Raw genomic sequence first — 26,756 nt, forward strand, 5'->3', positions numbered from 1 at the left:
TGCAGGTGGTTCTGTCTGCCTGCTGGTTGAGGAATATTCCTGTTTGAGTCAGTGCTCACTGTTTTAAAGTCTTAATTTGAAAAACATCCTTGAGGTCAGGCTGAACTGAAATTGGCCTCCCAGGGGTCCTGGGGCAGTACTGTAGAACACAGTATCCACACCCTGTACTGTCCACGAACCCTCCCGCTGGGACCCCTTCCCACATCCCCGAGCCCCCGCCCCCAGTTCTTTCAGGCACTCTGCCAACATCCCAGACCTCACTTCTGCCCCAGGACCTTCCCCTCGACCTGGGTCAATCTTCCAGGGGACAGCCAGGCTGCCTCTGCCTCCCCAGGGCCCAGTTTCTCGTGTGGCAGGCCAGAGGGCAGCCAGCCACAGAGAGCACACCCGCAAGGAACAGCCAAGCCTCTGCGACAGCCGCACTTTATTTGGAGTTTTCCACCTAAGCAGCTCCCAGCTGAGCTGCATGACATGTGCAAAAGTCCCCTAGAAAGCTGGGCCTCGCAGTGTGTAAAAAAGGCCCCCCATGGGGCAGAGCCGTGCAACCATTTTAAAAAAAGAGACAGTGAGAGAGAAATCCGGCCCCCTGGGAGGCTGGCTTGGGCGGGGGCCGGTCCATGTGCCAGGCCACTCCTGCTGATTCAGGGGCTGTTTTCTTCTCTGATTGTGCTTTCCTTTCCAAGTCCTTAAAAGTCAGGGGTTGAAGCTACCAGAGGGACCAGACCAAGTCCTCAGGGACAGGGGGGTGGCTGGCCGGCCGTGCAGATTGAGGGTGACCTCACACACAGACACCCACAACACAATGCCCTCCCACTGCTCAGCCCTGCCAGAAAACTCAGGGCTTCCCTGGCCTCGAAGCCCACTTGTCAGCCCCTTATGTCCCAGCCTCTGCCCCTGAGCCTGGCCCCAGTCTGTGAGTTAGCATGTCACATTCCCAGGGAGGGACACTGTCCTAACACAGACAAGGTCCTCCAACCCCCGGGGCGCAGTGGGGTGAGGAGGCTGTGCCTTCACTTCACCCCCAAGGCAGGTGTTTGTAGTGTGTGATTCTGTGCGTGTGTCTGGGTGTGGCACGTGTGTGTGTGTGTGTGTAATGTGTGTTTGGCTGGAGGTGGGGGCTGAGGCTGGGGAGGCACTTTTGGCATTCAAGGGACCTTGACTTTGAAGGGGCTTCCAGGGACACTTTCGTCACCCCACTTGACGATGAGGATGTAGTCCCCTTTCTCCTTGACGGTGTAGGTGACATTGTACACCCGGTTCCCCATGTGCTTCACGTACACCTCCTCACAGGGGGTCTTGGGGCCGTGCACGCCCACCATCATCATGTTGGTGCCTGGAGAGGGAGGCAGAGGGACGGGCTCACACCAGGGAGTCCCCTACTGTGACCCACACCCTGCTCCCTGATGGCCTCTTGCTCGCACCCCGGGAGACACCCTCCCCCCGCCACCTGCCTGCTTTGCTGCAGTCCACGGTGAAGGAGTTCTTCTGGCCCACGAAGGCCTGGGACAGCCCAGGGCCCCGAGTCACCACCTTGCTGGCATCCGAGGAGAACTTGGGGATGGAGCTGTAGCTGGAGCCCCGGCTTGAGGAAGACTTGGTCACAGTCTCCACCAGAACGGTGGATGTTTCGTGAAGGCTGTGGCCTCCGGACAGCCTCGGACCTGAGGGGCGGGTGGAGGGGGCACAAACCTGGTCAGGAGGGCTTCCTGTTCTTCCCCAGGCAGGGGACCCTCGGCCAGCACTGCCACCCTGTGGGACTCACTGCCTGCATTCGTGGCTCCCCTCAAATTCCTCCAAGGGCCACTCTAGGAGCACAGCCCCATTCCCAGCCAGGGCCCTGAGCTGCCAGCTCCAACTGGTGCTCCACCCCAGGGCTGGGGCCTCAGATGCTGTGACCCTCACCCTTGCAGGCTTTGGGAACTCAGGCTAACTCACAGGGTAAGAGTCACTTTACAAAGGAACACCCACCCAACTCATCCTACAGACAGCCTCAAGAGGGGAGCTTGCTCAATACTGACTGTGTCTTCTTGGAGCCGAGGAATATGGGAAGCCAGGAGGGAAGAAAGTGATGCTAGAGCCTGAGGAGCCAGCGCAGGCCAGAACTGAAGGAGTGAGGGGCCGCGATGGAGAGGAAGAATGGGACTTTTACACCATCATGCCTGACTCCACAGAATGTGTGCTGTGTAGAGCCAGGCCCACCTCTAGCCCTGGTAAACTGACCATAGTGTCTGGGGTCAGACTATGGTCTGGATGTGCGTGGCCACCGGAGCCCTCCAGGCTGGGCTGGGCTGCAGGTTGGATGGACCTCCCCGAAGCCAGCACTCACCAGTGACCTTGGCCTTGAAAGGGCTGCCCACGATGTGCTGGGGGCCACCGTACTTGATAGCAATGAGGTAGTTGCCAGGGGCCATGGGAGTGTAAGTGACCACGTGGCCCTCAGGACACTCCCGACAGTCCAGCTGCACCTTGGAGGGGCCATCAATGGTGACAGACAAGGCCCCCGAGCCGGCGTTCAGGGTGTTCACGATGAACTCTGATGACACACCTAGAGGCCAGAGGTAGCAAGGCTGAGGGCAGGAAGGGCTTGTGGCCCAAGAGGGGCTGGGCTCCAGCTCCCTGGGCAGCCTCTGTGGGGACTCCTGGCTCAGGAAGCACGAGTGCTGCCTCTGGAGCAAGGCAGCACCAGACTAGTGGCCAAGCACCCCTAGAAGTCACCCTGTTCCCCAGCTCCAGGCACTCACCGGTAGTGCCTCCCTCGAGCCCAGGACCATAGGCTGACACTAAGCCTGGGTCCCCAGCCTGGCTCTGCTCCCCAACGCGGATCTTGAAGGGACTTCCAGGGATGTGGGCACCATTGAACTTGACATCGATGGAGTGGACGCCATTCTCGTGGGGGATGAAGCGGATGGTATGCTTGTCTGTGGATAGAGGGTTAGTGGCTTACCCTCCATCCTTCCCCTCCCCTTCTTAGAAGGCCCCAGCCCAGCAGGGGGTTGGCAGGGGCAGGGCCAGCTCACCACTGTCTAGCTCAGAGACGTAGCACTCCTCCACAGCCCCCGAGGGTGTGTGCACCCGGGCATCAATCACGCCCCGTGCGCCGTTCAGCTGCACAGCAAAGGACGCCGGCTGGTTCACCTTGAGCCCTGTCTCCTGCAAAGGCCAAGGAGGATGCTCAGACTGCTGGGAGACCAGGGCTGGAGCACTCTTCTCTGAAGCCCCACATGGTGCTCACCGTAAGCCCAGCCCAAAGGCTGCCACCACCCTACACCCAGCCTGGCCCCTGCCTGCCAGACCAGCCTGGGAGCAGGAGGAGCCAGGGTCTGGTATGCAACCCTATACGTGCACCTGCTATCCTAGCTGTGCTTGGTGTGTGGGCGATGAGAGATGATGTACCCTGTCCTGGCTGAGGAAGGAAGGGCCCCACTCTGTGTGAAGCAGGCCGAGAGCAGAGAGCAAGTGCCTGATGGGCTGTGTGGGCTGGCGGTGCCAGAGAGCTCTGAGGTAGGAAGCTGAGTTTGGCTGGACTGGCCTGGGAAAGCTTCCTGGAGGAGATGGACCAACAGGGAGGACCCAGAAGAAGCACAGAAGGGCTCTGGGGGAGGGATTGGAGCCTGCATTGGGGAACCCGGTTCAGGAGTGGAAGGAGGAGATGCACAGGGACCCTGGATGGGCTAATGTGACCACCCTGAGGGGCAGCCAGGAGGCGCGCGGGATAAGGAGCTGGGGTGAGGCCTATTCTATGCCCCTTATGCACAAGCTCCTTTACAGTGTGTCCCCTGGATACCTGGCCCCCTGGTTTGCCTGTTTCAGTGTGACTTGCTGAGAGCCTTCCTTGCACATGTCCGCTATGACAGAATGAAAGGAAGACACCACATCTCTAGAAGTCAGCAGCAAGAGAAAGCAAGCCAGGCTCCCATCGGCCTGGAGAGGACGCAGCCCAGGCTCTGCAGGCCATAGGCATTCCCTTTAGAGGAGCCTCTCACACCCTCTCTGCAAACTGGTTTACTCTTAGTTTGTATAGATTTTATACTCTCATTCTTATAAATGTTGGCATCTAGCATTCTTAGAACAGGAGAAGGTGGAACAAACTAACAAGAAATGGCAGGTGGCAGTAGGACAGGCAGACCCACCCTGAGAAAAGCAGAATGAGGCGTGGCATGCCTGAGTGTAGGGGCTAGCCCACAGGGTCGGAGCCCACCGTCCCCAAGGGCCCTGCCTTGTGCCTTACGGGAAGGGACTTCTAACTGGCCCTTCCAAGGTCACTGCTAAATCCCTGGCCCCATGGACCTGCTGTCCTCAACTCTTGCCCATCTCTCAGATAGCAGAAACCCTCCACCCCCACCCTGGGCACAAACCTGGAGGCTGGTGACGGTGAGACGGCGAGCGTCATCCGAGAGGGAGGCCACAGGCACCACAAAGGGACTGTCTGGGATGTGCTCATCATTGAACTTGATGGAGACCTCATAGTCACCTGGGGAGAGAGACCAGTCAGCATAGGTTCCGGAATGGAGGTTGGCAGGACAGAGCCTCCCCACTCTGGCTTTATCCCAGGATAGACTCCGTGGTCAGCACTCAGACCTGGAGACAGACACATGTTTCCGAGGGTGTAGGGTAGAGGGAGATGGGGGCCCCGGGGAGGGGAGTTCTGTGGCCCCAAGCATCTCCTGCCTCTCCAGTGAGCAGAAACCCAGTCTGGAAGGTCAGGCAGGCCCAGCCCCACTGCCAGTGTGGACGCCCACCTGGTTCCTGGACAACATAGGAGACGCCGCAGGAGCCATCTTTGCGATCCTCAAATGCAATCTCCGCCTTGCTAGGACCCTCCACAGCAATGGACAGGCCCCCAGCACCGGCCTCCCGGGTCCAGATGCTGAACTCGGCTGGGGACAGGCAAGGTAGGGGACTTCAGCATCAATGCCCCTCACATTGGCTGTCCTGACTTCATCCCCACTCCTGGCCATCTGCCCCTTACCTGGCACGCCGGCCACACCTCGCTCCAGCCCTGTGCCTCCGGCCCGCACCTTGTGGGCCCCGCCTTCACCTAGCGGCCCCACAGTGAACTGAAAGGGGCTGCCGGGCACGTGCTGGCCACGGTACTTGACAGCGACCGTATGGGGCCCCATCTCCTGGGGCACAAAGCGCACACTGTAGGCGCTGTCCTCGCCCTCGACGATCTCCGCGGCTTCCATCTTGCCCGATGGGCTGGTCACCTGTGCAGTCATGTCCTGAGAGCTGGCCTCGCCTGCAGGGTTTGGGGGATGTCAGGGCAACACTGGGATTCCTCCTAGCTCTGGCCCTTCCCTCCCCATCAGTTAAACCTCCTCTGCTCAGACCCGCGTGGCCTTCGGGACCAATCTGCCAGCACCAAGCCTGGTCAGCAGCACCCTCCCATCCCACTGTTAAGACCCAGCCGGCCCAGTGCGCGGTGCTCACCCTCCTGCTGCCGGGTGATGCTGCCGAAGGAGCCCAGGCGCTCCCGGCCCAGGAAGTCCCCAAACACAGCAGGGAAGGGGTCCCCGCCGACCTGGGTGGACTCCTCCACCCGCACCTCGCGCTTTGTCTCCCCGCCCCGCGTCTTGCTGATTTCCGTGCGCTCCGTGCGGGTGTAGGTGTGGCTGCTGCGTGTGAAGGTGCGCGTCAGGCGTTCCTGGGCAGACACCATCTGGAACCAGTTCCCTGTGTGGTTAAGGGAGCCAGGGTGAGGGAGGGAAGCGAGGGGTAAGGAAGCAGGGTGGAGACCCGACAGGTGGTCTCTGGCCCAGGCCAGTCCTCTCCCACCACTCGCCCTACCCAGGCTCCTCCAGGCTTCTACCTGGGATCTTGAGGTTGAGGTCACAGGTGCTGCCAATGGTGGCGATGGAAGGCGCCTGTCTCCGCCGGGTAATGCTTTCCTTCATGCGGCCCTCGCCGGTCACCTTCACAGTGAAGGGGCTTCCTGAAGTGGGGGGACAAAGGGTGGGTCAGGAACCTCAGACCCCCAGCCTCCTGGTCTCCCTGTCTCTCGCCACCCGACCTCTGCCCAGAGCCTTACCAGGCACATGCTTGTCAGCAAACTTGATGTTGATGATATAGGTGCCGGGCTCGGTGGGGCAGTAGGTGACTTTGCATGTCCCGTCCTCCATGTCCTCACAGTTGATGTCCACCTTGCTTGGGCCTTCAATACTCAGCCCCAAGCCCCCATACCCTGGGGGAAAGCAAGGAACACATCTCCCTCAGTCCTAGGCTGGCCAAGCCACAGTGCTCTCCTCTCCCCTGACTGCTGGCTGTACCCAGAATGGGCCCGGATGTGTGTAGTGATCACTAACAAAAGTGGCTCAGCGGGAGGAGAGGCGGTGCCATGGGCCAGGCGGTCTGGAAATTTCCCTAAGGTAAGCCTCTTGGATTCCAGTGAGCAAGAGAGGGACAGAAACTCAGGACAGCTAACCTTTCTCTTCAAAGGGAGAGAACTGATGCAGCGCCATTTACTTCCCCCAATGGGCCGCAGAATGCGAATCCTGACACAGACTGGCCAGGAAGTTTTCGAGAGGAGAGCGCAGCCAAGGGGGTGCTGGGCAGGACAGAAGGACAAGTGCCTGTGGGAGGCACCCGCTGGAATGGGGGTCTCTGGGGCAGGAGGTACCTGCATTGCGAGTATCCACGATGAACTCTGCCACCTGGAACGTGTGTCCCTCAGAAAGGCCCTTGCCCCAGACCCGCACCTTGCTGGCGTCCCCGATCTCAGATGGCCCCACCAGGATCTTGAAGGGGCTGTTGGTGACGTGCTTGCCACTCTTGCGCACGCTCACCACATGCTCCCCCACCTCCTTGGGAGTGAAGGAGATCCCTGTGGAAAGGAAGTGTTAGGCAGAGCATCCTGTGGGCCCCCACCCCTGAGGTCTCCGTGAGGCCCCACGCTCACCGATGTGCCGGTTGGGCAGGCGCTTCAGCAGACAGGGCTCCTCGTTGCCCGAGGGGGCACGGATGCTGGCGGTTAGCTGGCTCAGATCACTCTCGGTGATCTTCAGCGACACATCCGTGGAGGTACCCACGTTCAGCTGTGAGGTCCTCATGGAGTCATCGCCTGGTGGGGGAGTTGGGGCATCAGACTGCTGTGACTCCAGACAGGCCCTGCCCTCATAGGGCTCAGGAATCCTCCTGGGCAGACCCTGCTGGACTCAACAGACATGGGGGGCCACTCCCAGGCGCACAGAGGCCCAAGGCCTGGAAAGCCCAGTCTGCACTCACATGTGAGCTGCCAGAGACTAAGAGGGGCCTGTACCCCAATTCCACTGTGGGTGCCTCAGTCCTTGTGGACTAAATCCCTAAAGAAAGCCTGCTGCGTTTTAACCCTGAGTCACATGGTGTGAAAACAAAACACTAGACTGGACCGCACAGACCCCTTCCTCGCTGTGTGACTGTAATCACGTTGCTTGGCCTCTCTGGGACAGGGGTTCCTTATCCATCAAAAGGATTATCCATGCCCTAACTTCTTAAGAGTGACTTCAGGCTGGGCACGGTGACTCACGCCTGTAATCCCAGCACTTTGGGAGGCCAAAGCGGGCGGATCACGAGGTCAGGAGATCGAGACCATCCTGGCTAACACAGTGAAACCCCGTCGCCACTAAAAATACAAAAAATTAGCCGGGCGTGGTGGCAGGCACCTGTAGTCCCAGCTACTCGGGAGGCTGAGGCAGGAGAATGGCATGAACCCGGCAGGCGGAGGTTGCAGTGAGCCGAGATTGTGCCACTGCACTCCAATCTGGGTGACAGAGCGAGACTCCATCTCAAAAAACAAAAACAACAACAAAAAGTGACTTCAAAGATTAAATGAGGCAATGTGTTTTCAGGCACAGGAGTGGCTGACTGCTTCTTAGCTGCCGTGGAGAACACAGTGTTTTTACATTTTTCAAAATATGACCCCTTACAACTTGAAGGGCCTCTGCCCTAATGTCATGAGTGACTTGAACGGGCTGGGCTTGCACATCTGTGCAGTGTATGTGGTGTGTGTGTCTCATGGGCTGCATGTCCCCATACACCCGCCTCACCTGTGATCTTGGCGGTGAAGGGGCTCCCCGGGATGTGCTTGTCATCGAAGCGCACGATGATGCTGTAGTCTCCAGGTGCAGTCGGCAGATAGGACACGGTGCAGGTGCCATCCTTGTTGTCCTTACAGGTGATCTCTGCCTTGGATGGGCCCTCCACGGCCAGCGACAGACCCCCTGTAGGTGGAGGTGTGGCCAAAATCAGAGGTCCTGCCCTCACCCCTGCCCCTGGCAAGTCCCCACCCCAGCCCCCAGCCTGCAGCTCCCTCACCTTCTCCAGCATCTTTGGTGACAATGGTGAAGGTGGCTGGCTTGTTGACCATGCCATGGCTCAAGCCTGGCCCATAGGCACTGACATGGCGGCTGTTGATGGCATCTACATAGAACTGCAAGGGGCTCCCTGGGGGAACAGGGAAAAAGGGGGCTGGGTCAGCATCAGGGATTGTCTGAGCCCACCTTGGCCCCAGCACCTTCCAGCAGCCTCCCTGCCAACCCCCTCCGTCTGTGCCGTAGGGACCCGGCTCATGGAGGTCTGCTTCTCACCAGGGTATAAGCCTCCCTGGGGCCTCGCCTGGTGTCTGCACACAGCAGGTGCTCAATAAATATTTGTTGAAAGAAGGAAGGCAGGACTGCAGCTGCTGCCTGCTCCTCTCACCCAAGCCCCAGCCCAGCCCAGCCCTCAACTCACCAGGGATGTGGTTGCCGTCATACTTGATCCCCATCTGGTGCAGGCCTTTCTCGGTGGGTGCGTACCTCACCGTGATGGTGCCGTCCTTGTTGTCGGTGATGTTGGGCCGCGCCGTCTTCCCCGAGGGCATCCGCACCTCTCCTGCAGGGCAGACACAGTTACATGGGGACCCTGATTTCCCCCACTGCAACCTCCCTGCTGTCCCAGGCCTGGTCCTGAGTGCTTCTGCTGCCACCTGAGAGGCCACGCACCAGGAGACAGCCTGTGGCAGTGGCCTGAGCCCTGAACTGGGGACAGATGGCTTGCACCTGAGTTCTGGCTCTGCCCAACTTGTTGTGTGACCCTGGATAGAGCTCATTTCCTCTCTCTGGGCCTTGGTTTTCATCTCTAAGACACGGGGCTGGACCTGGAAGAGGGTATCTCTCCTCAGCCCTCATGCCTGGGGACCACAGGGCAGTACCTGTGAGCTCCCCTTTCTGCACCGCAAAGGGGATGACCAGGTTGAAGGGCCTCAGCATGGACTCCATTGGCTCCACAGGCACCACTGGCTCCTCTGTGGCCTGCAGCAGGTGAGAGGGAATAGTCAGTGACTGGGGAAGGCTCGGGAGTTTGGCTCATGCCATGACTGAAGCTGGAGAGTGAGGAAAGAACAAGGTAGTTAATGGTGAAACCAGTGTGGCAGGAGAGGTGCATCAGCTGCAAGAGAAGGAGTGCTGTGCCCAAGTGGGGTTCCATCTGCCCAGCCTGACTCCTGCCTGCTCCCCAAGAGGCCCCCAGACCATGTCCCTGCCCTGGCTGCAGAGGAGTAGAGAGAAGAAATGAAGGAAGGGGAAGAGGAGAAGGAGGACATCGCCTGGTGGGAGGTGCAGTACCCAGTGTGTGGGGCGGGCGCCAGGCCGGGGAGGAGCGTAGGACTGGCGCAGCTGTGGCACTTCAGAGGGCTCCTCCTCATGCGGCAGGGGGTCACACGCCTGGGGAGGCAAGGCATGGGGGCACAGGGTGTGGCAGCCTCACAGGCCTGGGGGCTGACTCAGAGAATGGTCCAGGAACCTGAAATGCTGGCTGATATATTGGGTGCTCGCCCCTCAGAGGGCTTCATCTTCCTGCAGGGAAGCCTCTGGGGAGATGGAGCTGGGGATGGTGGAGAACACAGTGGGTGCCTCCACAGAGAGCTGATAGCACTGGGCAGAGGGCAGGACCATGCTCTCCTCCCATTTCGGAGGGCTGTGGGGAAAGCTAAGGCTCCATCCAGGAGCACTCTGGCCCCAGGAGCCCTCAGAGAAGTGGGATTCCTCGGGGACAGTTATCGGGGATCCCTGCTGCTGCTAAAAGGGCCAGGCCGCCCTCCCCAGCCGTCTAGTCTTGCTGTGGCTACAGAACTTACCAGTACGTGGAAGGGGCTGTTCGGGATGTGCTCGCCCCCGAAGCGGATGGTGATGACGTACTTGCCCGGCTCGGGCGCTGTGTAGTAGATGTCAAAGGTACCATCGTGGTTCTCAACCACGTCCACATCGAGCTCTGCCCCATCCGGCGTGGACACCGTGCATGTCACCTTCCCCTCGCCGGCTGCCTTGGCATCCACTGTGATCACCGTCTCCTGCCCAATCTGGATTCGGGGGCCCAGGCAGGCACCTGCCATGTGGGAGATCCTGCTCAGGGTGCTGGAGGGCTGGAGCCAGACCTCTCTGTTCCCACTGCCCACCCCCTACCTCCAACCACCCTGGCCCACAGCAAGAAGAGGAGAGAAAGGACACTCACCCAGGCCGTGGCCTCCAATGGACACTGGAAAGAGAGAACAGAGTGAGGCCAGGCGGTGCCCAGCGCGGGCTGGGGCATTGGGCAGGGATGAGGGAGGGGCCAGGGCTAGGGCATGTGTGCTCTCTGACCAGCGGACCCCTGGGGACCAGGCCAGGGCTGTGGAGGGGCTTTGAGGGGCTGGGTGGTGAGCAGGGCACAGGCAGCGGGTGGGCATCCACCTGTGACGAGGCACTTGCTGGCATCCCCGGTGGGCAGAGCATGGATGCGGAAGGGTGAGTAGGGGATCTCGTCGCCGCCATACTTGATGGTGATGGTGTACCGGCCGCTCATGTCTGGCAGGTAGGACACAGTGTATGTGCCATCCCCATTGTCCCGGATGTTGGCCTTCTTGGGTTTACCCTCGGGGTCCTGAGGGAGAAGCAGAGGTCAAGGCCCGCCTGTGCCTGGAGCATGACCTGGGGGGTGGGCTGCGCAGAGACTCACCAGGATCTGGACCGTGAGCAACCCCTCGCCCGCGTCCCGTGCGTCGATGGTGAACTCCACAGGCAGACTGGCAGGGATCCCAGAGGCATTGAGGCCTGGGCCGCTGGCCCGCACCTTGCTGGCATCATGAGCTGGAAGGACCTTGATCTTGAAGGGGCTTGAGGAGCAGAAGAGATAAACAGTTGGCTGGGGGGCATGGACGGGGCGGAGGGGTGATCTCATCTTCAGCCAGAGTCCTCCCAATAGACATAAACAGGAAGGGGGACTGGGGCAGGCAGGAGAGGCCAGTTCCCAGAAGCCGATGACATTCCGAGTCTGGGGGCGGGGGCACTCTGGGACTCCCTCGACAGACCCAGGGCACTTCTCCATTCCCCAGGAAGGTGCTGTAGGAGGGTCCAGGAGGAGGCCCTGGCCCAGGCCTCCTGCACTTTTCCTAAGGCGCTAGTTTTGCTATAAAAGCTCCTGGGGCAGGATAGCCTCAGGGCAGAGAGCCCTGGGGAACAGCAGGAGGGGGCAGTGAGACTGGACGAGGCTGACAGCTGGGAGGGGCTCTCCCGGGGACCCCAGCAGTGACCCTGCAGTGTCGCCCTAGCAGGAGCACCCCCAGAGCTTAGTCACAGCACAGGAGCCCAGTGCTGGTCCTCACCTGCGTGGCACCTCCTGGTCCGCATACTTGACAGCTACCGTGTAGGGCCCATCAGTGGCTGGGGTGTAGTGGACAGTGTGAGTGCCATCTCCATTATCCCGCACCTCCACAGGCTCGGCCACACCTGGGCAAGGCACGCAGGGTCAGCAGAGCCTCCGGGCATCCTGCCCCACCTCCCTCCTCCCTGCCCCGGCCATTCTATACCTGTGGGGCCCAGCACAGCCACCTGCAGGGGTGCCCGGCCAGCTTGACTGCAGTCCACTGTGAAGGTCTGGGGGACCCGGGCCCTGACACCAGCCCCCAGCCCTGGCCCCGAGCACTTCACCTTCCCAGGGTCCACCACATCCTTCACCGGCACCCGGAATGGGCTCCCTGTGAGGAGAAGGACATCAGACCCTGCCACCAGCCCTGATGGGTCCCCCTGATGCTGAGGAGCCTTGGAGGAGGAGGCCTTCCCTGCCTTTGAAATGCCCATAGGGAAGCCAGACCTACATGGGAAAATGCCTAGGAACTTGCTAAGAAAACACACACAAGAATAAATGAACTTGACTGAGGCTGGGCAAACCTCACTCATGTGGGTCCCAGGCCTGGAAGAGAAGGCCTTCCTACATTAATAAACTGTGAAAATAAAATGTTTTTAAAAATGAAATGTATTTCTGACACTGTGGCTGAAATAATAAAAAGATGAGAAATTAGATAAGGGAAAATACTTCCAATTTCAGCAGTCCCAAGTCATGCAATATTTGAAGACATAACCTGTCCGGGCAGCTGGGCCCGCAGAAGGCAAGGGGAATTCTGCAGACGATGCGGGCAAGAAGGCCCAAGGCTGGCCTGAGCCACCAAGAGGAGTGGGCGGTGTCTGAGTTTCCAGACACACACTGAGCAGTGGACCTGCACAGCCGACGTCTCGAGCTCCAGGCAAGGGGCTAGGAGGCCAGAGCGTGTTCCTGGGATTGACTAGGGGGGCTGTCGCATCAACCCTCACTGCCTGCCTCCTCCACGTCCTCCCTCTGGCTGGGCTCCAGCCCCGACCTGCTTTTGGCTGTCCTCTCTATGAATGTTCTCATCTAACTTCCTTCCAGTTTCCCCCTTGTGGGGTGAGCATCCTGCATCCTCCCTTGTCTTCCCTGAGGCCCCGACCACTCTCTCTGCACACCTGGGATGGGCCGCCCCCCGAAGGTGATGTTGACGTCATAGTCTCCAGGGGTGAAGGGGATGTACTCCACGGTGCAGCTACCATCCTTGTTGTCCTTGCAGGACATCTTGGCTTCCGAGGGACCCTCGATGGCTAGGCCAAGGCCCCCGGTGCCGGCTCCCCTGAGAGATGACACCCCCCCATCAGCTTCATAAGACCAGTGAGTGAAGATGAGGGAGTAGCTGAATGGGGGGACAGGGAGGAAAGAGGGCAGGCCGCTGGGGACCCAGCTGAGGAGAAATGAGCCAGGGGCTGATCTGGAGTCCTGTCGGGGCGTCTGCTCCTGCCTCACCCCAGAGAGAGGATGGGGTGGGGCTGAGGTACAGACAGAGGGACGAGCAAGGAGGGCCAGGGGCTGGGAAAGGGTGGTCACAGGTTTAGGCTAGCAAATGGGGAGGATACCTGGTCTCCACAGTGAAGCGGTTGGCCTTGTTAACCAAGCCACCCTCCAGGCCTGGCCCGAAGGCCCGGACGCGGGTGGGATCACAGCCCTCGGTGACACCCACTCGGAAGGGGCTCTTGGGCACAGCGACCTCATCATATAGGACCTCCACCAAATGCACGCCTGGAAGCCAGCCACAGGGGCATCAATCAGGGAGTATGCACCCCCACCACCCCTCCTGCCCCAAGCGCAATATCATCAGAGGCCGGCCCTGCCCACTCGCCCGGCCCTCCACCGGCCCTCACCCTCCTCGTAGGCGGTGTACTGTACTCGGTAGGTGCCGTCCCCATTGTCTGTCACATAAGTGTCTGTCTTGGCCCCCGAGGGGTTGAGCACGCGAGCCGTCACGTGGTTGCCGCCTGTGGCTGTTAAGGATCTTGCATCCACAGTGAACTCAGTGGTCACCTCCCGCAGGACACCTGGAGCCCAGGGGTGGCATGCTCAGCAGGGGTGGGGGCAGCCTTCACACAGATGCTCCCTCTCCTCTCCCTCTCCTCTCCCTCTCCTCTCCTTCTCCTCTTCCCCTCCTCCCCCCTCCTCTCCCACTCCCCAACTCCCAGGCTGCTCCTCTGATCAGAGGCTGGGCCCCCTACCCTCCCCTGCACCTCCGTGAGCTCCAGCCTCTGCCTTCACTCCCTTCTCCATGTAGTGACATTCTCTGTTCACATGAGTCACCCACCAGGCTGTGGGCCTGGATCTTGCATCCCTCTGCCGTGCCCCATGCCTAGCCAGGGTCTGGCCCCGGCAGATGGCCCATTCCCACTTACTGTCTCCTGACTCTTGTCATCCTCTACCCCAGAGCTTTCCCCCTGCCCCCGTCCAGAGCAGAGTTGTAGCTTTTTGCATCAGAGTACCCCTTAAGCACATGAAAGAAGAGACCTCTCCAGAAAAACGCCCAGAGGCAGGTGCAGTTTTGCCACAAGAGCGGAGGCCAGTCTCCACTCCCAGTCTTCCCCTCCACTCCTTCTCTGGGGCTTCTGGGCCAGTAAGGACTTTAGTGGTGCCCTGAGAGCCCTCCCTTCATGCCAGGTGGCTCCCCCAGCCCTCAGCTCTGCTTCCCTCCCTCCCACTGACTACCCGGCTCCTCCACCTGCCACTTGACCTCACTTGGCTCCTCCTGACCACTCACCATGTGGCTCAACACCAGGCCCTGAGACCTTGACGCCACTGGTATCGACCGCAGGCTGCACATGGACGCGGGTGGGGAATTTGGGCACCGGATGCCCGCCATATTTGATGGTAATGGTGTAGGTGCCGGGGAAGGCAGGGCTGTAGGTGATGTGGTAGGTGCCATCCGCATTATTGTGAATCAGCACCTCGGCCTTGACCCCGGCATCCGACAGGATCTCAATGGTCAGCTCTGCCTCGCCTGCCTCTGAGCAGTCCACAGTGAAGGTGGCTGCCTCACCGGCCTTGCCACGCTCCAGGCCTGGCCCACTGGCCCGCACCTTGCTTGGGTCAAACACGGGCCGGATGGTAGCTTTGAAGGGCGAGCCAGGGATGTGGGCTTCAGCAAACAGGATGTTGATGGTGTACTCGCCAGGCTCCGTGGGCAGGTAGCTGACAGCACATGAGCCATCACCATTGTCCTGGCACTCGATCTTGGCCTCGCAGGGGCCCTCCACGGTCAGCCCCAGGCCACCTGTGCCAGCCCCCTTGGTGTCGATGGAGAATGGTGCGGGGGTGCCTACCAGTCCACCCTTGAGACCGGGGCCATAAGCACAGACCTAGGGGAAGAGGCAGGTGTGTGGGTTCCCTGCACCCGGCCTTCCCATCCCAGCCTTCATGGCCCCCACCCAACTCATCACCTCCAACTGTGGCTGCTACTGCAGACTGACTGCTTATAACAATTCCAGGTGATGACATGGAGGCAGAGAGATGAAGCAATTTCCCCCAGGTAGTGGACCTGGGATTCAAGCCCAGGTCTGACTCCAAGGCCAGGCTCTTAATAGCTAAGTTGTCTCCAAGGAAGGTGGTGGGGTGGGGCTGGTCTCAGTCCCACGTTCTTGGCTGTGCCCACTCCAGGCACATAAGTCCCTCTGGCCTCTGCCCGCTATGACTCTTCCAGCTTCCCGACAAGTCCCCAACTCCCAGCCCCAACCAGCTCCTATCTCCTCACCTTGGAGGGATCAGGGGGCAGGACACCCTCCACAGCAAAGGGGCTGCCGGGCACTGGGTGACCATCGTAGGTGATGTCCACCTTGTAGGGCCCCTCCTCCGGGGGCATGTAGCGCACAGCCTGGGCTTCCGCTCCGCCGCCTGGCTCCAGCTTGCAGGGGATGGGCCGGCGAGAGGGCGAAGTCATCCGCACATCCAGTTGGCCTTGACCGCCAGCCCCTCGCGTGTTCACAGAGAATGCTTGTTCCTGTCCCACAGCCACCTCTGCGTGGAGGACAAGTGACACCATGAGGAGACTCCGGTCCACCCCACCCGAACACCCCTCACTCCCAGGGTGGCTCTTGCCCCACTTACTGCTATTGAGGCCCTGAACTTTGATTTTGCTGAGGTCCAGCGGGGGTGCCACATTCACCACAAAGGGGCTCTTGGGGACAGGGTCCCCGCCGTAGGTCACTGTCACTGCCATGTTGCCCTGTTGGGTACAATGGTAGGTCAGAACTGGGTGTAAGGCACGGTCCTGCAACATCCTGGTGGTGAATATGGGCTCTGAAGCTCAGATCCACCACGAGAGTGAGGGCAGGAGGCAGCGAAGGCATGGAGGATCCAGAACTGGTCCCATGGGACTGGAGGAGGGAGACCCAGAGCTCCGACAGTCCAGCCGGGCGGGGGCATGGGAGGGGCAGAGCGCACCTGCTGGACAGCGGTGTACTTGACAGTGTAGGAATAGTCATGGTTGTCTATGATCTCAAAGTCCCGCACAGCCTCGCCCTTGGCTGTCCCTGCAAACTGCACGTCCAACTTGGCCTTGCCGGCTCCCTTGGTCAGCACCGTGAAGTGGGTGGGCTTCCCAACTTCCACACCTGAGGAGCCACCCAGAGATGTGGTGAGGGCCTGGTAGCCACTTAACCCCAACCTCGAGCCAGGCCCAGCCCCTACCCAGACACTCACCTGTGCGATTCAGCCCAGGGCCCTCGGCCTTGACTTTGCTGGCATCGTGGGATGGGTCCACCTTGATGTGGAAGGGGCTGGCGGGGATCTCCTGGATGTGGAGGAGGCTCAGTCAGGGCTCTCGAGGGGAACACACCCCTGCTGTTGGGCTAGATGTGGCTCAGGACACACCCAGGGGACCCAGCATAGACAGGGGCAGCCTCCAAAAGAGCCCCCTTTGCTTCCTCTGAGGCACCCTGCCTCACACAGGTAGGGCTCCACCATGTCTGTGGAATCATCCCTCCCTGTCCCGTGACAGCATCTCCAGCTGCCTTCTAGAGCTGGGAGGTACCAGGAGCTTGGGTACCTGGTTGGCAAACAGCACCATGATGGTGTAGCGGCCCGCCCCCGGTGGCGTGTACTTGACGGTGAAGGTGTCATTGTCATTCTTGATGATGTCAAAGTCGATGTCAGCCTCTGCAGGGCCCACCACGCCGGGGGCGCACTTGATGCCAATGCTCACGTCACCTGCAGAGAGGCGGGCACCGCTGTGAGTCAGGCTCAGCCCCCCAACCCGACTCACCCCTGCCCCCCTCCCAGACCCGCCCCTTCCAGCTGGGCGCACCTTGCCCTGCCTCGCTGCAGTCCACGGTGAAGTAGGTGGGCTCGTTGGCCTTGAGGCCCGTCTTCTCCACGCCGGGGCCGTACACTTTCACCCGCTCGGGGTGGCTGCCCTCGCCCACGTTCACCTGCAGGAGGGGTCACAGCTCAGCGAGGTGACCTCCCTCAAGGCTCATCCTCCTGCCCAGCGCACCCAGCCTAGCCTCAGTGGCACCAGCCCAAGCCTCAGTCCCAGCCTGAGCCCAGGGACAACAGGGACTCTAGCGAGGCGCCCACCCTCCCTCAAGGACCTCTGGTGGTGGGCACGGGGCAGGCTGGGAGGACGCACCCGGAAGGGGCTCTTGGGCACGTTTACTCCTCCCCAGGAGATGATGATGGTGTGCTTAATGGGCTTGGTGGGCACGTAGGAGCAGCGGAAGGTGCCATCGCCGTTGGGGATCACCTTGATGTCGATGGGACAGCCGTCCGCGTCCTGTGGGCATCACCCAAGCAAGTTCATAGCTGTGGCCTCTGCAGAGCGCCCTCTGCTGGCCACAGGTGAACCCAGAGCCTCCTTTCCCACTGCCAACGCGCAGGCACTCCCACCCCCACACCAGTCACTGAGGCCACCAGAGCCCAGGGCCACATGCTCTGGTGGCCAGAGCCCACCCTTGGAGCCTGGAGGCCTGGCTCAAGGCCATCTGTATGGCTTGCTCTCCCAGCCTAGGTTTCCTCAACTCTGAAATGTGTTGGACAGGAAGAGTGTGGACTAAATTTATGTTCCTAAAACTGAATCATGAGCCGTTCAAAGAAGAATCACCCTCTTAGATTCTCAAGACTATGTTCATTAACTTCTAGGGGTCAATGGACACCAGTCTGAGAAACCTTGTCTTATTCAATGAAACAATCTTTCAATTACAAATTAGCACAAAAATGACTCTTTGGTAAAATACAGTTTTAGGTTATCATCATTAAGAAAACACAAAATTGGCCGGGCGCGGTAGCTCAGCCTGTAATCCCAGCACTTTGGGAGGCAGGACGGGCGGATCACGAGGTCAGGAGATCAGAGACCATCTGGCTAACACAGTGAAACCCGTCTCTACCTAAAAATACAAAAATAGCGAGTAGTGGCCCGAGCATGTAGTCCCAGCCTTCTTTCGGGGAGGCTGAGGCAGGAGAATGGCGTAAACCCGGGAGGCGGACTTGCAGTGAGCGAGATCGGCCACTGCACTCCAGCCTGGGAGGCGACAGAAATGAGACTCAGCCTCAAAAAAAGAAACACAAAATTTAAAATTTTCCATGGTACTGATGGACCCATGAGTATCAGTCCTGCCTGATCTTCTGTGATGTTGTCATTTCCTGCCGGGAGGTCTCTGCCTCTGGCCTGGCCCTGCCTTCCAGGTCCCTGCCATAGGTAGTAAGGGCCACAGAGACTGGATAATGACCTACCTGGGCATAGAGCTTCAGGTCTCCCTTGCCAGCTGCACGGGCATCAATGGTGAACTCAGCGGGCTTGTCCACGATGCAGCCTGTAGGCTCCAGGCCAGGCCCAAAGGCCTTCACCTGTGTGGAGGGAAGAAGGCTGGTTTGGGGATGGGAGGAGAACCAGCTTGCCCCACCCCCGGGGCAGGTGTGTGGAATCTGGGACCATACCTTATCTGGGAAGCAGTCAGGTGGGGCGGGCAAGATGTGGGCAATGAAGGGTGAGTCTCGGATGTCCTCGTCGTCACAGATGACGTGCACAGCGTACTCCCCAGGCTCCGTAGGCCAGTACCGCACATCGCAGGAGCCATCCCCCTTGTCATCACATTCGATCTTGGCTTGTGAGGGCCCCTCGATGGAGAAGCCTGGGGCGAGGTCAGGGAGGGTCAGAGGGTCCAGCATCAGGCAATACCCTTCCATCCCCCAGTTCCCCTCTGGCCGCCTCATGTCCCATCTCCCTGCTCACACCAGCACTCCCCAGCATGCTCACTGCACCCATTACCCACAGTGCCCCCTGCTGCCCTCCCCCACAGCACTCCCTCCTCCTGCCCCTCAGCCACTTACCCAGTGTCCCCACCTCAGTGCCAATGGCTTCCACCACAAAGTCAGCTGACTTGCCCACCTGGCCAGTCTCCAAACCAGGACCCCAGGCCCGGACCTTTTGGACTCCTGCCTCTGGGCTCACCTGTACCTCAAAGGGGCTGAGCAGAGAGGGAGCTGGTGTCTACTCCAGGAAGTGACCCCCGAGGTCCCCCTCCATCTCCCCTCAAACTCCCCCGCAGCCCACTGCCCTTCATCCCTCCCTGTGATGTCCTAGACAGGACAGCATGGGGGGCGCAAGGTACTTACCTGCGAGGGATGGCGTAGCCGCCCCATGTGATGGTCACCACATACTTCCCAGGCACTACCGGGTAGTACTCGCACTCGAACACACCGTCCCCAGCCTCCCGCACCTTCACTGGCTCCTCTGTGCCCTCTGAGGAGAGGGAGGCAAGGTGTGGGGATAGAAGGCAGATCAATAGCCTTGAAGTCCCAGCTCCTCAATCCCCTCAAGGAGCCATGGGGACCCCGACCCAGCCTGAGGGCAGGGCTCTAGTGAGCAGTGCTGCAACTCAGGGCAGGGACCACTTGTCATCCCTGTACATAACACCCCGTATAGCACTTAGGGTGGAGAGAATCATTCCTGGCTTGAGACCAAGAAACTGAGGCAGAGAGGAGACAATGTGCCTGAGATTCTGGGGTGCCTCTGGTCACTGTGGAGCTGTGGTGCGAGCTGTCACTGCCCTCTGGGAGTCAGAACCACTGGCCATACTTCCCTCCTGATCCCCCAGCCTCACCCTCACGACCCTGGGCTCTGGCACTCACTTGGCCCCTTGACTGTGACCTTGAGCTCCCCGCTGCCGGCACCCTTGGTAAACACCTTGAAGTCAGCCACCTCTTTCACACGCACACCCTTGGGCTGCAGGCCTCGCCCAGAGGCGCGGCAGGCATTGGGGTTACAGGCTAGAGAAGAAACAGAAAGGAGGTTGGGGGTGCTGAGGAGCCTTGGACTACTAGCCCCCACCTCCCTGTGCACAGTGCTTCTAACCCCTCCCAGGCACAGGCAGCGGCCCACAGCGCTGCTCTGGAGCCCTTTGTGCCCCCAACACAACTGGGGCTGCTGGGCTGGAGCTGGTACAGGCCCCAGATCAGGCAGGTTACAAGAAAGCTTCCGAGCCAGTGCCACTGGGGAAATGCATGGCAGATCCTGGGCTGAGGGTGGGCTCAGAGAGACAGGGAAGTCCCCTTTACCCACCCCCAGGCCATCCATCTAGAGCCCTCTGGGCCTCTCAGAGCACCAAGGCAACCTTAGGATCTAAGTCATGCCACAAAACATCCAGCAATGCCACGGAACAACAGCTACTTCATAAAACTCGAAGCCTGCCATAGAACACAGGCAACTTATGGACATCAGCCTACCACAGACCGTGGCCAGTGGCAATGAGCCCAGGCCTTGCCATGGAACACAGGCAAAGGAATAGGAATCTCAGCCTGCCACAGAATCCAGAAAATGGCATGGAACCCACAGGTGCTACAGGCAACGACACATATTCCAGGACTACCATGACCACAGGCAATGGCACTGCCCAAGGTGTACCACAGAACACAGGCAGAGCTCAGAGCCCAGATTTCATCACAGAAATCACCAGGCAAGTGGCAAAGACACTAGACCTGCCACAGAACACAGACAATGGCATGGGACCTGGGGCCTGCCACAGGATGCCATGGAAGTGGGGCGATTCCACACTGCCCGGGCCAGGCCACACAGCGCAGGTGAGGCCAGTCAGCTACGGCCATGCCTGGCCCCGCCTCCACTGGAAAGCATTAACGTGGCACCACTCTCTTGGCCTGGTGGACGATGGGCACTGAGTGTAGGGAGAGAACAAGTGGGGCAGTCACCACCCGAGGGCCTGGTGTGCGGACAGTGCTCCCCAGATATGCCCCCACCCGTACGGCCCCGTCACTTCCGCTCAGCCCTCCCAGTGTGGCACGTGTTCTGGGACCCTCCACTGTGGCCTCCCAGCCCTGCTCTTAGGGACTCCAGCCACCTTGGGGGTGGGGTGGAGGACTCAGGGAGGGGATCTCTGCAGAGCCCGGCCCCAGCTCTTCCTCTTGCCCCTTGCAAACCTCAGCCAGCCGTGCCCCCCTGCACCATGAAGTTAGTGCTTCATGTCCCCCCAGTCCTCAGGACTAGAACTTGGTGGCAATTCTCTGCATCCTGGCTTTGGTGAGGGCTACCGTGGGGAGCGGTGAAGGGCCCTTACCTTCTGACACGTGGACAGGGAAGGGACTGCGGGTGATGGGGGCACCCGCAAAGGCCACATGTACGGTGTGTGGCCCCTCCATGACAGGTCTGTATGTGCAGCGGAACGTGCTGTCACCCTTGTCCTCCAGGGCGACCTCCACTGTGTCCCGCCGGCCCTGTGGGTCCACGATCACCACAGCAACATCGCCAGTGCCGGCCCCTGCCGAAAACAGAGGCTGTCAGCACTCACTCTGGACACACAGCTGCCCCAGTGCCTTCACCCTGAGGCTGCCCACCCTCTGGCTGGCATCCCTGCCCCAGCCCCACCTCCCACAGCCCCACACAGTCAGGGGCTTTCCGCCTGCACCCCACTGGTGCCCGTCCTACCCGCAGTGTAGATGTCAAAGTAGGTGGGTTTGTTGGCCACATTGCCCACAGGTTCCAGGCCAGGACCACGGGCTGACACCTTGTTGGCATCTCCCAGGGCCATGCCCACGTTCACCTCAAAGGGACTGCGTTCAATGTTCTGGCCAGCAAAGAGCACGGTCACCTAGGGGTCAGAGGTCAAAGGTTAGCTTCTAGGGGAGAGCAGTCCTGAGGGGGGCAGAGGGGCACAGCCACACCAAGGAGGGTGAGAGGAGGGCAGCTGGGGCTCTGGGCAGGGGTGAAGTGCAGGCTGAGAGAGGGGTCTATGCAGCCAGAGCCAAGGATGTGAAGAGCAGGGCAGGCAGGGGGGCCTAGAGGGAGATACCTTGTGTAACCCAGCGACCTTGGGCACATAGGAGACAGCGTAGGTGCGGTCTTTGTCATTGTTGGGAACCACCTTGGCCTATTGGGAAGGAAAAAGATTGGAAGCCTCTCCGATGACCATAGTCTCTCCTGACCACATAACGCCTTATGCACCCCAGCCCCACTTAGCCCCCACGGTGACACCTTCCCCAGACTGCACAGCACAGTGTGTGGCTCTAGCAGTCACCTCCGGGCCATTCCTGTTGTTGGCCCCACGCTCTCTGGTTCCAATCCCAAGCGAATCCCTCTTCCCCAGCGGCCTCTGCATACCTCCTCGGTGTGGCCTTCGGGGTCTTCGATGTAGACCAGCACCTCGCCCACGCCTGCGTCCACCGTCTGCACGGTGAAGTGGGCAGGCTGCAGCACTGTGTTCCCCTGTGGCTCGATGCCTGCGGGGTAGGAGCAGAGCCCAGGTTACTCAGGGAGAGCCGACATGTGCCCAGCGGCCCAGGAGGGCTGCCAGGGGCTCACACGTACCAGGCCCATAGGCGATGGCTTTCTTGGGGTTCAGCTGCTTGGATCGAACAGGGGCGCCGGGTTTGAGCTTGGCCTTGGGGAACTGGGACAGATATGTCATAACAGAATGCTCATCCACGTTGGGGTCCACGATCTCCTCAGGGGCAATGACCTGCGATGGAAGGGAGTGATGTCACATGGCGTCCCCTTTTTCCCAGCAGCCCCAGTCTCCCCCTGCACCCTGCTCAGGTAAACTTAAAGAACCAACCTCTGCCCCTGCCCCCTGCCCCCCGCCGCCCCATCTGTGCAGGTACCTGGGGCACCCCAAGCCAGTCATCGGCCTGCTGCATGGCCTCTCGGGCGTTCTCCACGGGCTGGTTGGGATCCCAGGCCTCCCAGTCGGGGCAGAGACCTGGAGAGTGATGGAGGGAGACAATGGTAAGGGGCAGCCAGCTGGCCAGGATGCAGGACATTTGTTCACCCAACACCCTCAGAGGCTGTGGCTTCACACCCCTTCCCACCAGCTCTAGGCCTTGACCAGCCAGGTTCCTGTTGATCCCATCAGCTGCGAGGCCCCTCACCATGTAAGAGCACGACAGCCCTCCCCACCACCAACAATGAGGCCTTTCTGCCCTCGCTGACGCAGCCTGGCACCAGCCCTGCTGGCCAGCCTCCTGCCTGCCCAGGCCCCAGCTCAGACCTTGAGCCCCAAACCCTGGGAGGGTGTCCCCTCTCAGATACCTCTCGCCTCATTCAGCTTTCTCAGGGGTGGGCAGAGGAGGTCAGAGTGCTTGTCCCACATACGCCCCTGACCCATTCCTAGAAGGCTTCCTCACAGCTGTCCTGAAGCCCTAGATCTCCAAACACTTTCCATACCGGTCTTAGGGGATAAGACTCCCTATTCCTTCTAACTGCTCACTTGCGGAAACTGAGGCATTAAAGGGCCTGTGGGGAGAGAATGACTTCTCCTCTGCCGTCCTCAGGAGCCCCGCCCTCCTAACAAGAAGGATGCTGAGGCAGCCCCAGATCACTCCTGTGAAGGCTGGAGGTGAGGGGGCACTTGGTTCAGGCCAGAACTGGAGGAGGAGGACGGCACACCGTTTCGGGGAGGGGGCTGGCTCAAGGCTGGAATCCATGACTGGCTGGAACAGCTGAGCTCACTGCTGGCAGCCACACCAGTTATGGGCCATGGCTCAGCAGCTGGGAATGCTTCCCAGGAGGCTGTGCCCCCGCCTCCCACCCCCTGCTCCCCGGCTGACCCCAGGGTGGAGGAGGATTCTCCCAAGGGGCTGTGACTCCAGGAGAAAACCTATCTTTTCAGGAGGTGAGGGGCAGAAAGGGAGCTGTCCATGGGGTATGCTCTAGCCAGTGATGCCTCAGTTTTTCATGGCTCCTGAGCTGCCCCCACTTGACCAGGCCAGGACCTACATGAAGAAGGGGCAAGGCTGGGTCACCTGCCACCAGGCAGTGCCCCACTGGCCTCATCCCACATCATCCTGAGCCTCAACCCCTTCTCAAAGCCATCCCAGGGTCTCCCAGAGAAAACGCTTCTCTGGTCTAACTCCTGGTCTTGCTACAAGTCCCGGTCACCACACTGCCTCTCTCTCAGCTTGGCAGGAATAGTGCCTCGTGGGGCAGGGAGTCCAGGCCCTAGGCTCTAGGTGGTTATGGACAAGCTGTGTGATCTTGGATAAGTCACCAGCCCTCTCTGGGCCATGGTGTCCTTGTCTGTAAAATAAGGGGTTTTAAACCTCTCCTTGCCTCTGTGGAATCTGGCACACTCATCAGGTAGGGCCTGCTGCCAACCAGCAGACAGTCTCAGCTGAAGGAGGACAAACCCTGCAGGGGATCCTGCCCCCCAGGCCCCAGGGTGTGCATTCTGACAACCATGTGCCTTGGCAGCCCCAGCTTGTCCCCTCTGTCTTTGGGAGCTAAGGGCTCCATGCTGTGCTCGCTGGCCCACTCACCAGGGGCACAGTTGTCCACCAGGGCACCCAGAGCTTTGCCATCCTGCCAGTCACGGTTGAAGTTGGTGATGGGCAGCTGGGGCACCTTGTTCTGGATCCAGCCGAGCAGTCGCTGCTTGGGTGTCTGTTTGCGGGCGTCCTCATCATCTTCATCCTCCCACATGGGCATGGAGATGGAGTAGTGCAGGATCAGCGTCCAGATCAGGCCAAGGATCAGCTTCAGGTTCCCATCCACGATGGCCTTGCTGTCTGCAGAGGGGAGGGCACAGACAGACTCAGGGGCGCCCCACCCTCCACTGCCCCAGAGCACCCTCCCTCACCTGCACAGCTCCTCGGGCCAGAGCCCTGGGGTCAGGCCTCTAGTCTCTGCCTACCTGACCCTCTCCCTCCTGCGAGGCCCCACTCAGATGCCAAGTCCTTTATGAGGCCCTTCCGGTCAGAAGGCTGCTTCTCTGTGTTCCTGTGGTTCCAGAAGGTACCCTCACCTCAGCTACAGCCAGTGAGTCTGCCTCCTGTTTATGTAATTACCTGGTTTCTGTCTGGCCTTGTGGGATTGTAAGGCTCCCAGGGCAGAGCCTTTTTGTTTTGTTAACAGTTCTACTGAGCTATGATTGACATAGAGCAAACTGCACATGCTAGATAATGAAGTTTGAGAAGCTTTGACACTATGGATATCTCACGAAGCCGTCACCACAGATCGAGAATAACGAAGGTACCATCCATCACTCCCCAAAGTTTCCTTGCACACACCCCTTTGTGAGCCCTCCCTCCTGCCACCCTCGTCCTTCCATCCCAAGCAACAACTGATCTGCTCTCTGTCACGATAGATTACTCTGTATTTCCTAGAGTGTTATATAAATGGAATCACACAGTATATACTCTTTTTTTTTTGGTCTAGTTTCTTTCATTCTAGACACTAGGTTTTATCTTTCTATAATGAAGGTCTTAAACATAGTAAGGTCTCAATAAATATTAGTTGAATGAATGAATATTTTAAGAACTGAAATTGGAGCGGAGTAGGACGAGTTTCCACTCACACTCTACCCTGAATGCCACAAAGGGCTTTAGAAACCAAGGGGTTCCGATAGTGGGGCAGGGGTGGGTGGGTGGGGTCCAGTACATTCTTGGTTAAGTCTTGAAAGTCATGTTGTCAAAGGCTAGGGGCCAGAGGGACTCCAGCCTCAGGAGCTGACACACTCCACCCATCACCTCCTTTGAGCCAGAACTGGTTCCTCAAGATCTGGGGGGGCCTAGATCCCACTTAACAATCAGAAAGAAATATCCAGAAGCCTGGGGCGGCCTAGCACATAGACAGATCTTTGGAATTCAGCTTACTTGTAAAGGGCAATGAAGTTCTGAAATCTATCAGCTTCCCAAAGCACTGCTTTCAGGAGGCTGGAAGCGGGTGGAGGACTCAGTCTTGTTTACTGATGTTGCCCGAGAGATGGGAGAGGGTGGAGCGGAGGCTTCCCCTTACACATCTTCTCCCCTCCACCCTTCCCCACATCTTGGGAAGAGTGTTAGGAGACCAAGAGCCTGGGAAATCCAGGGCATCCCCTGCCTCACTCCCACCTGCCATGGGAGGGGTGCCTCAGTCTCCCTGTCCGTCTGGCTGGGGCTCTGGCCTCCTGGGCTCCCCCACCCTGTCACTGATTCATCCTTCCTTCCCCAGCAGCTCCCCAGCCCGCCCCCTTCCCCTGGCTCCACTGCAGCACAATGGTTTGGCAGCTTTTAGATTCCATGACACACTCACTCCCTGCCTCCTGGTGCTTTCTCTCAAACACACAGGCTCCAACACTTTCACACAGTCTGGATGCCCCAGTGCCCCCAGTCTCTCACAACCCCGACAGACTCCAAAGCTCACATGCCCAGAAGTACTTCTTGCAAACTGGAGCCAGACCCCTGGGCAGGAAGCCTTGAGGTTGCAGGGGTTGGAGGGGGTGTGTATATGGGGAGGGTGGTCATTCATACTTGCTGGAGAGGGAGGTTTCTCCCCAGCAACTGGCCCTGGGCCAGACAGCAAGTGGTCCAGGCTTGGGGCAGGAGAAGGGCAGTGGGGCCCCAAGTCCCACTCTGGAAGCAATGGCCTCCCTCTCCCTCCTCCCTCTCGGAGGCCAGGCAGAGGAAAGGAGCTCAGCACCACCAGGGCCCACCAAACCACTTCTCCATCTGCCTAGGGATACCCCCAAAGGAGTGGGAGGAGCCAGACAGCTAGTCGAGGCCACCCCAGGCCTCAAATGGAGGGGGAGGAGAGGGCTGGGCCTAGGGAGGTGCTGGGACAGCTGCTGCCCCCTCCAGCCCCTCCCTCGGTTGTTGGCTCCAGGAGAAGGAATAGCAACTGGGGAACAGCTGCGGGACAGAGCTGCCTCATAGGCCTCTTTGTTAGGGGATGAGGGGCGATG

General features: G+C 59.7%; 1 protein-coding gene across 2 annotated transcripts in view; it reads right to left on the minus strand.

Annotated features, from left to right (window-relative positions):
- Nucleotides 1–407: 407 nt before the first annotated feature.
- Nucleotides 408–26,756, minus strand: part of LOC101023700 (filamin-C) — a 29,072-nt gene continuing 2,723 nt past the window's right edge. Inside the window, exons 2-48 of one of the 2 annotated variants that reach the window (XM_031665173.1) lie at nucleotides 24,355–24,603; nucleotides 22,702–22,799; nucleotides 22,409–22,559; nucleotides 22,202–22,320; nucleotides 21,894–21,971; nucleotides 21,530–21,692; nucleotides 21,162–21,362; nucleotides 19,723–19,860; nucleotides 19,207–19,333; nucleotides 18,922–19,058; nucleotides 18,529–18,722; nucleotides 18,325–18,438; nucleotides 17,225–17,368; nucleotides 16,901–17,024; nucleotides 16,643–16,803; nucleotides 16,297–16,387; nucleotides 16,039–16,208; nucleotides 15,703–15,820; nucleotides 15,350–15,612; nucleotides 14,360–14,957; nucleotides 13,476–13,649; nucleotides 13,191–13,353; nucleotides 12,750–12,910; nucleotides 11,798–11,965; nucleotides 11,594–11,717; nucleotides 10,948–11,104; nucleotides 10,683–10,872; nucleotides 10,465–10,488; nucleotides 10,091–10,338; nucleotides 9,579–9,677; nucleotides 9,167–9,266; nucleotides 8,707–8,847; nucleotides 8,290–8,418; nucleotides 8,022–8,195; nucleotides 6,896–7,057; nucleotides 6,617–6,820; nucleotides 6,029–6,181; nucleotides 5,810–5,932; nucleotides 5,431–5,673; nucleotides 4,970–5,239; nucleotides 4,740–4,877; nucleotides 4,356–4,471; nucleotides 3,018–3,150; nucleotides 2,742–2,918; nucleotides 2,327–2,545; nucleotides 1,452–1,661; nucleotides 408–1,333 (exon numbers count right to left, since the gene is read on the minus strand). In XM_031665173.1, the coding sequence (XP_031521033.1) occupies nucleotides 1,146–1,333; nucleotides 1,452–1,661; nucleotides 2,327–2,545; nucleotides 2,742–2,918; nucleotides 3,018–3,150; nucleotides 4,356–4,471; nucleotides 4,740–4,877; nucleotides 4,970–5,239; nucleotides 5,431–5,673; nucleotides 5,810–5,932; nucleotides 6,029–6,181; nucleotides 6,617–6,820; nucleotides 6,896–7,057; nucleotides 8,022–8,195; nucleotides 8,290–8,418; nucleotides 8,707–8,847; nucleotides 9,167–9,266; nucleotides 9,579–9,677; nucleotides 10,091–10,338; nucleotides 10,465–10,488; nucleotides 10,683–10,872; nucleotides 10,948–11,104; nucleotides 11,594–11,717; nucleotides 11,798–11,965; nucleotides 12,750–12,910; nucleotides 13,191–13,353; nucleotides 13,476–13,649; nucleotides 14,360–14,957; nucleotides 15,350–15,612; nucleotides 15,703–15,820; nucleotides 16,039–16,208; nucleotides 16,297–16,387; nucleotides 16,643–16,803; nucleotides 16,901–17,024; nucleotides 17,225–17,368; nucleotides 18,325–18,438; nucleotides 18,529–18,722; nucleotides 18,922–19,058; nucleotides 19,207–19,333; nucleotides 19,723–19,860; nucleotides 21,162–21,362; nucleotides 21,530–21,692; nucleotides 21,894–21,971; nucleotides 22,202–22,320; nucleotides 22,409–22,559; nucleotides 22,702–22,799; nucleotides 24,355–24,603 (7,826 nt within the window). In that variant the 3' untranslated portion in view covers nucleotides 408–1,145. The remainder of the gene's footprint in view (nucleotides 1,334–1,451; nucleotides 1,662–2,326; nucleotides 2,546–2,741; nucleotides 2,919–3,017; nucleotides 3,151–4,355; nucleotides 4,472–4,739; nucleotides 4,878–4,969; nucleotides 5,240–5,430; nucleotides 5,674–5,809; nucleotides 5,933–6,028; nucleotides 6,182–6,616; nucleotides 6,821–6,895; nucleotides 7,058–8,021; nucleotides 8,196–8,289; nucleotides 8,419–8,706; nucleotides 8,848–9,166; nucleotides 9,267–9,578; nucleotides 9,678–10,090; nucleotides 10,339–10,464; nucleotides 10,489–10,682; nucleotides 10,873–10,947; nucleotides 11,105–11,593; nucleotides 11,718–11,797; nucleotides 11,966–12,749; nucleotides 12,911–13,190; nucleotides 13,354–13,475; nucleotides 13,650–14,359; nucleotides 14,958–15,349; nucleotides 15,613–15,702; nucleotides 15,821–16,038; nucleotides 16,209–16,296; nucleotides 16,388–16,642; nucleotides 16,804–16,900; nucleotides 17,025–17,224; nucleotides 17,369–18,324; nucleotides 18,439–18,528; nucleotides 18,723–18,921; nucleotides 19,059–19,206; nucleotides 19,334–19,722; nucleotides 19,861–21,161; nucleotides 21,363–21,529; nucleotides 21,693–21,893; nucleotides 21,972–22,201; nucleotides 22,321–22,408; nucleotides 22,560–22,701; nucleotides 22,800–24,354; nucleotides 24,604–26,756) is intronic. The other variant, XM_031665172.1, reaches the window with a different exon arrangement.

The sequence above is a fragment of the Papio anubis genome, chromosome 4 (assembly GCF_008728515.1).
Source record: "Papio anubis isolate 15944 chromosome 4, Panubis1.0, whole genome shotgun sequence".
NCBI lineage: Eukaryota > Metazoa > Chordata > Mammalia > Primates > Cercopithecidae > Papio > Papio anubis.